Source organism: Acromyrmex echinatior, chromosome 17 (genome assembly GCF_024713525.1).
Source record: "Acromyrmex echinatior isolate Ae372 chromosome 17, ASM2471352v2, whole genome shotgun sequence".
NCBI lineage: Eukaryota > Metazoa > Arthropoda > Insecta > Hymenoptera > Formicidae > Acromyrmex > Acromyrmex echinatior.
In genome coordinates this window covers 3366457-3378885 of record NC_141868.1, presented here as the reverse complement: position 1 = coordinate 3378885, position 12429 = coordinate 3366457, and the positions used below count along the sequence as shown (strand labels likewise).

At 31.2% G+C, this 12429-nt stretch overlaps 1 protein-coding gene across 4 annotated transcripts in view; it reads left to right on the top strand.

Annotated features, from left to right (window-relative positions):
- Rgl (Ral guanine nucleotide dissociation stimulator-like) overlaps window positions 1–12429 on the top strand; it is a 52058-nt gene that overhangs the window by 33452 nt on the left and 6177 nt on the right. For all 4 annotated transcript variants that reach the window (XM_087415000.1, XM_011061517.2, XM_087414998.1 and 1 more), the window contains exons 3-6: window positions 5706–5810; window positions 6942–7362; window positions 10261–10883; window positions 11773–12084. In XM_087415000.1, the coding sequence (XP_087271126.1) occupies window positions 5706–5810; window positions 6942–7362; window positions 10261–10883; window positions 11773–12084 (1461 nt within the window). The remainder of the gene's footprint in view (window positions 1–5705; window positions 5811–6941; window positions 7363–10260; window positions 10884–11772; window positions 12085–12429) is intronic.

Sequence of the window (12429 nt, the reverse complement as noted above, 5' to 3'; positions counted from 1 at the left end):
TCATCATTCCTTCCAAAGATTCCTAGTATAGTTTATAGCAATTCTAAAATGAGAAGTGGGAAATTGATCCAATGATGCAAAGATTGTTTTCGTCACGGTTTCACGTCACGGTCTCCAACATGGACTTTGAGAAATCCAACGGGAAATAATAGGGATGTATTTCGGGACCCCGCAGGCGGATGTTGACCCCGGCGGGACATTTACGGGATTCCGCGACGCCGCGGCCGCGCCAATCTCGTTCACCATTCGCGCGCGAATGTAGATACACTTCTCGAGCAGTAATCTCGACGTTCCAGAAACGGTGAACGATGTTACTTACAATGGTTTACGATACTACGACCATTGTCAATTTACTTATAGTCGTACTATATGGTCGTACTAGTACGACTATATCGACGTGATCTCATGAATCTTGCACTCGTTTCGCGACGATCGATCCCCGAACCGGTGCGAATCGCTTATCTACAGCCACTCGATATATTCAGTCCATTCACACGCGACTAACATTGAAATTCGAAAACCACCAGGAAGTCGTTGCCGTCGTTCGATCGTGTGCCATCGCCAAACCGTTTCTGTATTTATGAATCCGGGCGTTTATTCTAATTGAAACACACATTCAATCCGCTTTGGAAAGTATCCTGAGCCAAAATCACTTTTTATATACTTTTTCAAAGCGCTTATAAATAAATGAGTGCTGTTTAATTCAGAAACTTCTCCTAAGATTTTTGTTTTTGGCTTGTAGTTAAATTTCCTGTCATAAGTATTCAAATATTTAATTTCTATTTAGAAAATGTTAACAATTATCTTTTTTCCATAATATAGTAATAAATATATCGCTTCCTTATGTCACTTCAAAAGTGACATACATAGCTCAAAAAATATAGTAACTTAAGTGAATATTATTTTGTTAATCATTAAAAATGCACGGATTGAAAAGATTTTGTTAATTTAACAAGCCGCTAATAAAAAATTTGATTTGTAGATATAATGGCAACAAATGTTCTCGATATCGAAAACGAATATGATTTGTAACTTTTGATTTATTGTCCATGATTCTTCTGTCATGGAAACTGATGCTAGTCGTTATATGCTAGTCGTTTTGTTAGTGATTGTAAATTATACTAGCAATATATTTTGTACAATCAATATACAGGACAAGTGTGATTTGTATGGTAAACTGTATATTATTTGTTAAATTTGACAAATAATGAGAAATATGATACGCAATAGTAACTGATGGATCCCTTTTCCTAGCAAATCATCACATAACAAATCATTTTTTCTAATAACAAACTCACATCTCTATGCGCGAATCAATTTAACTTCATTAAAAGTCATTAAAATCGTTACAATTCAAAAAGGGTGATTTTTAAGGATGAAGGAAAAATGACAAAAATGACATTTGATCATATTAAGAATATTTTTATATTTTTTGGCCGATATTATTTAATTAGTCAATTTTTTTTGTCAAGTCGAAAAATAATTGTGTCACATTTGAAGTAAAAGAATGATATATAATTTATACACGCCTTTAATACTAAAGATAAGCGCGGAGAGCGCGTGTTTCAAGATGAAAACATTATCCTGCGTGATGTGATCAACGAACGATATCATGGGTTTTACTACCGGAAATGTCCCTAATTACAATTCAACCTCGATCGGGAGATACTCCGTTGCGTTTATACTTGGTTTATACTTAAGGAACAGGCATCGAGGCTCGGCTCGTGCTGTTTACTGCTGAACAATGGCGAATCGACATGAGGGAAGCGGCTGTCAAGGACTAGTATACAGGTACGAGGACCTCGAGTCACGCTCGGGTTCTTCCTCTGCGAACGTCTAATTGCTTGGTCGTTCCGGGGCGTGAGCGGGTGGACTTGGGATCCTCGTTTCTTGGGTCTCGTCTGCATCGAGGTGAAATCGACAACTCTGCATGGAGAAAAATATTTGGTTGAATTAACTGAATTTGCGGTGGAAAATGAACGATCCAGAATTCTAATTAAGTTTACTAGAATTCTGGTTATTTCAAACAGAATTCTGGATCATTTATCTTCCACCAGAATTCCAGTTAATTCAACCAAATATTTTTTTTTCGCGCACCATTGGAATTTTTGAAATCAAATATATTAAATAATCGTTAAATTGCGAGAAATTTTACTCAAATTGGTTTTTGAAATTCATGTCATAAAACACAAAGTAAATAAAAAAATATTAAAAAATTATTTATTTATTTACATTATTAATTAATAAAAGAAGTTTTCCTTATGATACCTAACTTGGATCAAAATTAATCAGATATAATTTTTGATAAGATTAAGAGAATCTAATTAAAAATTATAAAACAATTTCAACTAATTAATAAGTAGAAAGAATTTAATTCTAATACGTCAATAATGACATTCACAAATAAAAAAGATATTCTTAAATATTTTAGTCCTAATTACAAGAAATTTTTCTTTTTCTTCTTGTTGTTGTATGGCTCTATAGCTCTTTATGAGCCTTCGCCACTTTGCTCACAATTTTAAGAAATTATTATTTTATAATCCATTTAACTGTACTTATACTTCGCACCAAAATTAATTTCTTTTTATTAAATCTAATCTATATAATTATATTTATATATATAATAGCTATAATAAAAATACGCAATTCTCTCTGAGCAGTTAGTTCTGTGAACTATTTTCTTAATTAATACCCCGCGGGAGAGACACTCTTGAGAATGCGTTCAACAGGAAAAATGAGGTTTCTACAGATTCCAGTTTCTGTTGTTTTTCCGCGAGACGATCTCTTTTCTCGAAAGCAAGAAAACATCAAAGGTAGCAATGACACGCTTCTCTCTCCGCGTTCTCCGGTTTCTCGTCCCTCGCCGATATTACGTCCTCAGTACGGCTTCGATTGTAATCGTTTGTACCAGTGTGAATACGTACGTCTATCGTACCGGATTTCACGACATTAAGTCCCCTTTATGGCCTCTAAGACTCGCTTTGTTTACAGAATCTCATATCTCAATGTTAAATAAATGGACATCACACGACAAGCTTTGGCGATCACCATTAAGCCTCATAGAAGAAAAATGACAGTAATATCAATGATCGATATCGTTCCCTCACTTCAAAGTTCAAAAGATACAACACAAATAATTATATTGAAAGAAAAATGTTTGGTATCTGTAACTATAATTGCATAGTAAAATAATTATGGTTGGAAATTCCATTTTTATGATCATTACTGTTATAATATTAGTAAATAAAAATTATCTCTCAAACATGAAAAAATTATACTATAAATTATGATAATTTTAAATATTAATGTAGTGAAATATCAAGATATATAAATAAAATAAACATTTTTATTCAATAAATGCAATCACAATTATAACAAATGTAATTATTTTCTTAAATTCACTTACTAAAAAATATATTTAGATAAAACTGACGATTTTCAAATAATGATTTTCAAATTATTATTAATAGCACAATTGATTATATTTGATTGGTTAAAGATTTATTTTTTGTAAAAGCTCACTTAAATTAATTTTTCAAACTATGTCAAATTAATGTTCTATCAAAATAATTAAATCAACTTTCTTAAGAATTACCTTGTTAACTGGATTTAAAAATTTGTACTAAACTTTTCAATTTGACATTAAGCCGTAGGGAATAACTAAACTTATTTCCTTAATTTGCGAAACGACAAGCGTTTCACAACAAAGATCGCTAATTATAGTTTCTTTCCGTGATGATAAGCCAAAACACCTTTTCTAAAGGCTAACTACCTTTAAGGCGAGCGTTATCACATAGATGTTACGTCATCGCGTGAGTGAGCCCGTCTTTATCAAGTTGAAATTAATTATACAGACTGCCTGTGGCTCGACCGACTGTCACTGATAAGTAATACGTTTGCATGTATATTTGTATGTGTACACGTGCACACGACTATATGTTTATTATGCATGGACATGAGTCAGCTGATTTCATGATTTATTCATTAAATGAAAAGTCAAGGAAGTTAGTAAGTAGATTTACTTTTTTTTTGTTTTTTATAATTATCTTGTCTGACAAACATATAGATCTTATAAGATCTGGATAGATAAATATCGCTTAATAAGAACAAGTATGTGGATTCGATGTCTTTCTATTCAAATAGATAAATAGATTTCACGTGAACAGTCGAGTGGGTATAGATTCTAATCGATATTTCTAATCGATCTTGTCTCATAAGTTTCCTTGTAATGTCTACGTAGATACATGAATTGAGAACCGAACTCAACAGTTAATTTAATACATTTTATATGTAATTTTCAAGAATATCAAGTTTCTAAATTAATTTTTATGCAGAACTAAATAAAATTGTACTATCAAAATGAGATTTTGGATCTAATTTTGGAGATCCGCCTTCAAGAAATTACCTTATTAGAGTATGGATGAAATATCTTTTCAGTAAAATTAGTACAAGTAACTAAAAGTAGTACAACATCAATGTTATAGTTTCATACTCAACACAATGTAACTGTTACATTCAACATGTGTTATATTTATATTGTTCAGTGTGGAACTATAATTAATGTTATGTTACTCTTAGTTGGTGGTTGTTTACTAGGTTATAAAGTTGCGAGAACGTGGAACTCCACCGTGTGTTGCTTGCGGATGAGCAACTTTAGTTCAGCAATTCTACGTGGATTACATCTGTTAAAATCTATATGTAGAAGAATTCACATTGAAAGTTGAGAAAAATTTATTTTGATTTGATAATGAAACCGCAACATTATATGTACATGTCGATGAATTCTTGTCTACGTAATTTATATAAAATACATAAATTCAACCACGTACTTGTTCTCATCAAGCAATTGCGTATGAATCATATTTCTCATTTCTATTATTCTATCGTGATCTTTACAGTATTTTTGCAATAATTCCGCACAATGTTTTGCAACGCTTAAATCAAGTTTCAGAAAACAAAGAAACTCTGTAATTATCTATAATATCTGATTAAATTTTGAAAAGAATAAGATTTTATCATATCACACATATTTTTATGATTTGATGCGCATATTTTTGTGAATTAATGAAATATTCCAAAGCATTCAGAAATCTCTGCATTAGCACACGTAATTATTTTAGATTTAAATATATTATTAGCTATGTGTTTGGATGAATCGAAAGGTTTTATGAGAAAAATTAAAAATGTAATGAAGCATGTATCAAATTTTCATATTTAGTGCAATGGAAAGGCAACCTGGGGGATGATTTTGTAGTCAATACAAAATAAAGAATCTGTAAAGATAATTATATAGCAAATTTAATTATTAATTTTAATAATTGATACAAAGTAATAATATGTTAATTAATGCGACAACGCGGTTATATTCACCTAAAATTCAAAAAATTTATTTTTTTTTTTTAACTGTACTTATATGAAATAATGTGATGTAAAGTCACTAAGTGTCAATTTCACTTGTCACAATAAACAAATTAACTACGGATGAAAAAAATAGAATCATTTTTTTTATTTCCAATTGCTTTGTTTACTTGTTGCTTTGTTAGGTCGCGACAGGGAGTAGCAAGCGCTCCGCTGTGAAATTAGAAATTTAAATCATCCCCTGGTGTGTGGTCCTTCGTTATTTGTTCCTTATATCGTTTATATTCATTGATAATCATTCACATTCATTCATGATTAAGTTCGATGTTCGATTTTCTACTTTGCAGCCCACGTGGCGTTTATGGGGCGAGGAAAGAGGCGACGGCGTCATATACACAGTATATCTAAAGAAGGTCCGATACCATCGGCCCACGAGAAGTCTTTCAGCATCGGTAAGCATGATCGAAATATTTTTAGTCCAGATTTTTAGCGTTTAATATTTTTACCAATAACTTGTCCTTTTCTTTTAGATTTTTAGCATTTGATAGTAATTTTTACTCGTTTAATTTGTTCTTTTTAGATCTTGATAATTTTTATTAATTTAATTTAATCATTTTTAGAGAGTTTAATTATAATTTCAATTAATTTAATCTTTTTTTTTTATTGTAGTTGACTTTTAAGTGATTTTTACCAATATAATTAAACTTTTTCTTATTATGGTTGAATGGAGATCTACTTGTAATCACACACACAGTATCTTCCATAATTTTTTGATTCAAGAAAGATTCTCCTCACTAAAGATTTAGAAATTTCAAAGAGCAAGTTTTTTTTACTTGCTCTGAAATTTCTAAATTTTTAGCTACTGTTTATTTAAAGACTTTTATTTAATCCTAGAATACTATCGTATGTAAATTTCATTATCGTGTGTAAATGAGATCATTGAGCGCTAAGCTGTGTCTTCAATGGTTAGCATGAGATTTAAATCTGCCAGGCTGAAAGCTGAAGCCTAATTGAGTATCATTCTAGTGCCATTCATCAAAGCGGGGACCAAAGCTTTTAAAAATTCAGTCCATTATATATCAGTTTGGATCTTTTGGTGGTCAATATTATAACAAAGAAATTGAAATCACGTAATAAATGATCAATTTTTAAATAGTTTTGTTGGATTACATACGCTATATCATTTCAAAATTGAATTTGACAGTAATCTTGCTCTTTTTAATTTAATAATTAGATAATTATTTATAGAGGTTTATATTTTTTCTAGTTTTCTTATTTTCTTTATAGAGATTATAAATATGTTATCATTAAAAGTGTAAAGTATACAAAAATCTTGTGTTACATTAATTAACAATGATCTATACTCTCATAAAATTTATATATCAATAGTAATACTGTATCATCAATCGACAAGCATTCTAGAGTAAAAGGCTTTTATTTAAAGGAATCTTTAAAGGCACAAAAGCATTCATACAGCACATTCTAGCAATGTTGCAGCAACGTTGCTAAAACTATTCTGTCGTATGTTTGTTTTCAATTAATAATTTCAACATTCAACTAATGCATTCGTTGCGATTCTCCAGGATTCTGACGACGAGATTTCGCACTTGGAATGGGAGACGGTGCGAGTGCGTTTCTTAAAGGCCGGCACGGTGCAGCGGCTGGTCGAAAGTCTGGCGAACGACGACGGCGAGCTGGAGTCCACTTACATAAACATCTTCCTGGCGACATACCGGGCGTTCACCAGCCCACGTGAAGTCCTCGAGCTGCTGCTCGCACGATACGACGCTCTGGACGGGACCACCGGCTGCGAGCAGCATCGCAAGACCCTCGTCCAAGCTCTGCACGTCTGGCTGGACGCTTATCTAGGCGACTGGAAGTCACCCCCGAGCCATCCCCTGCTCACCAGGCTTCTCGAGTTCACGCAGCAACGTCTTATTGGCTCCGAGCTCGAACTCAAAGCTAAGCACCGACTGCACCGGTTTCAGCGGGAGGATCAAATAGGTAATGTTATTTTACCGGCTTGGTGAGTCACGTCGTTCCACCCGTGAACTTTAAACACAAAGAAAGCCGTGTAATTGATAAGGCACCGTGAGAAGCTCAAATACGAAGAATGATAATGCGGCGCGACATTTCCTAAGAACCACATCGGTTTTGGTTAAATTGTGAAAGAAACGACCATTAGGATGCTTTGTTGTAATCAAAATGATGCATTCAGTATTTATTTCAAAATTTCATTAAATAAAAATTATTTAATAAAATTATTATTTATAAATCGTGTTTTAAATTTAGAAATTTATAACTATCATAAGATAATTCTAAATTATGTATTCTGATTCCAATAAATAAAAATTTAACGTTTTAAAATCTGTTTCAAATAATACAGTAATACAGTATTAAAATAAATGTATAAAAATACAGATAGGTTTTTAAAATATAAAATAAAGTTTTAAATCCGTTGGTTGTATTTAAATAAAGTTCAAATCTATAATAAAAGTATCCAGTTTCGAAAAGTTAATGATGAGTGAAAATAAAATCGAGTAATAACAAAAAAGGAATATTAGAACAAGACTAGTTATTTTCCGTAGTTTTTTGAATATAAATCCAGTATTTAAAAATTCCAAATTATTCTATCATATATAACCCAATTTCGAGATATTTGCATTCATAGTTACAAAAAAAGATTATTTTTACATATTTATATGGTCATATTATAACTATGTTGTATGATGTGTTGAAGAAGTTTCATTGTAATAAAAATTAAGTATGTTGTTAGAATTTCCAAGTTTTGAAAAGTTTTTTAGTGTCAGATATGATTTATAAGATAATTATGATTAAATATTGATGAATATGAAACTGATGTCAAAACTAATAAATTCAAAATTATGAAAGACTATAAATTTTGTAATAATCTAGACATTTTTCAAGTTTTAACATCAGCTATATTAAACCTATAATTTTGAATTTATCAATTTTGACATCGGATTCAATGATAATAATTCATGGTAAAAGTTTAAATAAATACAATTGAAAGCTGTTTGTTAAATCATCAATAACTTAATTTACAGCTAATGGACCCTATATTTAACTATTTTATTAATTATAGCTGATTAAAAAATCCTTTTGAGAGCTGAAAGTCCTAATATTTAATTTTGATTGTAATACAATTTCTCCAATATCACAATTATGATATTACAAAATTAATAAAAAATAATCCTTTCTTGCAAAATTAAATGTAAATTACTTAATAACTTTGTAACGGGATAGAGCAATTTAGAAAACACATTCATATGTAGGTATTCAAAAAATTATAAAAAATGAATTAATTCCTGTTCCAATATTAAAAAAACATATTTTTGTCGAATAATTTAGTAATATATATATATATATATATATAATTATATAACTAAATGTCAAATATGAATTTTTAAACATCGGTTAAACATAATTTTTTGTATTAATACGTAGCGCACTAAATGTCGACTTTTAGTAGCTTTAATTTTTCCATTTTGAATTATTAAAAATAAGGAATCCAAATTGTTCTTAATTGTTAATAATAATACATTCTTGCTTATGCATACAATTTGAATGTAACAAGTAATGACTCACATGGCGACCTACTTTATATTTACAGAGAATTCGTGAACCGCGATAAGCGAGCAAAACATCCGCTAAAATATTATATTTCAAATGCATTGTCTGAGAAAGGTCAAACATTATCGCGCACAATCTTTAAACAATCTTTTAACATTTACAGAAATCCCAAATTGCAAAACTGTCTCCTCAAACTTATGCAAAAAAAGAAAAATATAACAGATAGGAGTAACATAGGATCGGACTTTATATATCCTCGCAATGCGTTTCGACGTATATTTCGCGAGTTTCTGGAATACAAAAAAAGTTCAAACGGCATATTTTATTGACGCGAACAGCATTGGCGCGAAAGAATCGTTCTATCGGCAGTTTGGAACACAGAAAGATGGTCTGATTGTTAGTGACGGTGAAAGACCAATCAGGCTGCTCGAGCTCGCACAAAGGCGTCTGCTTCCCGTATATAAATTGAGGGTCTACAGGCTCTATTATACTGCCACGACCCGGGCAGGGCTCACCTTTCACTCAAGGCTTGCCTGCTGGAGAACTCGATCCAGTTGCAATATTTTCAAAATAGAGATGGTTTTATTTAAAGTAATGAAAGAGAGAGAGAGAGAGAGAGAGAGAGAGAGAGAGAGAGAGAGAGAATATTTTGAAACAATCTTGCAAAAGAAAGTTTTTGACGCGAATATAATTGAGACTTGTTCTTAATAAAGATTGATAGAATGTAATATTTATGAAATTATAAAAAATTATAAAAAATCTATTTATTTCAGAATTATTAAAATTTAATATAAATTTTTAATCTTATTAAATTATGAAAATTATAAAATTAATTTAAATTATTCTTTTATATATTAATTAAATTTTACAATAATGTATTTAAAAAACTGTAATGTATGGAATAAGAAAGAATTTTATAAAAAGGACTTCGATTATGAAAATTAACATTTTACCATTTAATTCTATATTAATTTTCATTAATTTTCGATTAGATTAATTTAAGTTCGGCTTTTAATAATATTTTTAAAAGAATTTTTAAAGGAATTCTTTTATATCAGAATTAAATATTAAAATTTAATACAAATTTTTAATCTCATTGAAATTCCAAAGCCACACAAATTAATTTAATTAATCTAAATTATGCTTTTAAATTTTTACAACAATTTATATTTTAAAAATCATAAAATAAAAATGATTTTTAAAAAAGAATAATGAAAAAATAATATTTCGCCACATAATTCTAGATTGATTTTCATCAATTTGAGATCGAACCAGATTGATTTCAATTCGATTTTCTTTTTCTTTTAGACTGTATAGTATACGACAATGGCCGACTACCCATGCGCGGTTCCCCGGATCCGATGGCGGATCACTGGGGGAACTACATCTTCCCCGAGGTGCCCCACCGTCACTTCGCCGAGCAGCTAACCCGGATGGATGCCGAAGTGTTTAAGAAACTGGTTGCCCATCAGTGTCTTGGTGCCGTATGGTCCAGGAAGGATCGTTCCAGGAGTCACGAAGCCGCCACGGTGGTGGCAACCGTGAACCAATTCAATGCCGTCTCGTTACGTGTGATCTCGACGATTCTGACGGACACGACGCTCAAATCTCAGGAGCGCGCCAGAATCCTCGAGACGTGGATCGACGTCGCACAGGAATTGCGGATACTCAAGAATTTTAGTAGTTTGAAAGCGATCGTCTCCGGTCTCCAAAGCAATCCGGTGTATCGACTGGAGAAGTGTTGGCAGTGCATGCCTCGGGAGAAGCACGAACTCTTCCGCGAGCTCGAGAGGATATTCTCGGAGGAGAACAACGCCTGGACCCAGAGGGAGTTGCTCATCAAAGAGGGCACTGCCAAGTTCGCTGACACTGCCGGCAGAAGCGATAGGCATCTGCAGAAGCTCTTTCAAAAACAGAATACTCACGCGGGCGTAAGTTTAATAACACGTTGTGTAACGTTGCTCTCTTTTGTGAGCTCTGGCGAAATTTTTTCTCAGCTTTTTAAGAAGATCATATAGACGTTTAACTCTGTTGTTCTGTTTAAATTTACAATCATATTATTACGGCCAATATATCAACAAAATCTAAACAATAAAAAAGATTTTACAGAAAAAGGATCTTATATTCACAGACAAAGTCATTATATACCAGAGAAAAAAATTCTTAAATATTGAGTAAAAAATGTACTACATTTTGAATCAAATAGACGCGAACAGAACAGTAAGAGAAAAAAAATCATGACAGCAACAATTTCTTTTATGTAAAAAAAAAGGTCCGTATCTTTTTTGATTATATGATAAAATATTAATATATCTGATATTTGATTTTAAGAATTTTTAAATTGTAAAAGTTTGCCACATCGGTGATCTCTGAATTAGAAAATTGCTTTAATGATTTAATGAGACTAGAACTTTAATTATAAAATTAAGTATATACATAAATAAATTTTATTTTTTATATAAATTTATTATTATATGTATATATTAATTATAAATTATACATTAACATATTATTAATATATGATTAATATATAATAATAATAATTTTATATATATATATATATATATATATATAACTTATATATAAAACTTATATCTAATTCTTTAGAATCAGAAATTTATAAAACTAATTATATATAAATTTATGCTGAATAACGAGTTCAAGATGTGTTAAGTCGATTCGCAAAAATAATTATAAATACAGATTAGATTACACAGAAACCATTTTATTAATATGGATGAATATATCGTATTTTCTGTGCTATTCTCCTTTTCTCTTAAACTAGCAGTATTGGTGAATTTTTCTGAAATTTGATTTCAGAACATTAGTTACGGCACAATACCGTACCTAGGTACCTTCCTAACTGACCTCACTATGATCGACACGGCGATTCCGGATACGATAGCCGATGGTCTCATCAATTTTGATAAAAGACGGAAGGAGTTCGAGGTGCTCGCCAGGATAAGACTTCTGCAGGGCGCGGCAAACGCATATAACTTCAGCATGGATCCCGTGTTCGATCGTTGGTTCCACTCGGTGGTGATATTGGATGATCGGGAAGCGTACAAACTCAGCTGTCAGATCGAGCCACCACCAGGGAACACTCTCAACAATCGCGGCAAGAAGAAACAGGTGATCATTTTTTAATTTCTAATAATACAGCCTTGGCCATAAGTATGAGGCATCCTCAATTTATTGCATTTTCTTGGAAAAATAATAAGATCCAAAGAAAAACTAACAAAACATTAAAATGAAAAAATAAATATTATTTTTCATTAAATGTAAAACATATTTACATAAATTGTGAAGATATTCTATACTTTTGGCCAAGGCTATTCTAATCTATTTTCTTCTTATATATATATTAGGTGTTGGAATTAATTCGTAGCGTTTTACAAGTGATGGGAAGTACTTTCATTAATGTATTTTTTAATGCTCATGTGAAATAAATAACATTCTTTCATTAAAAACGCTACG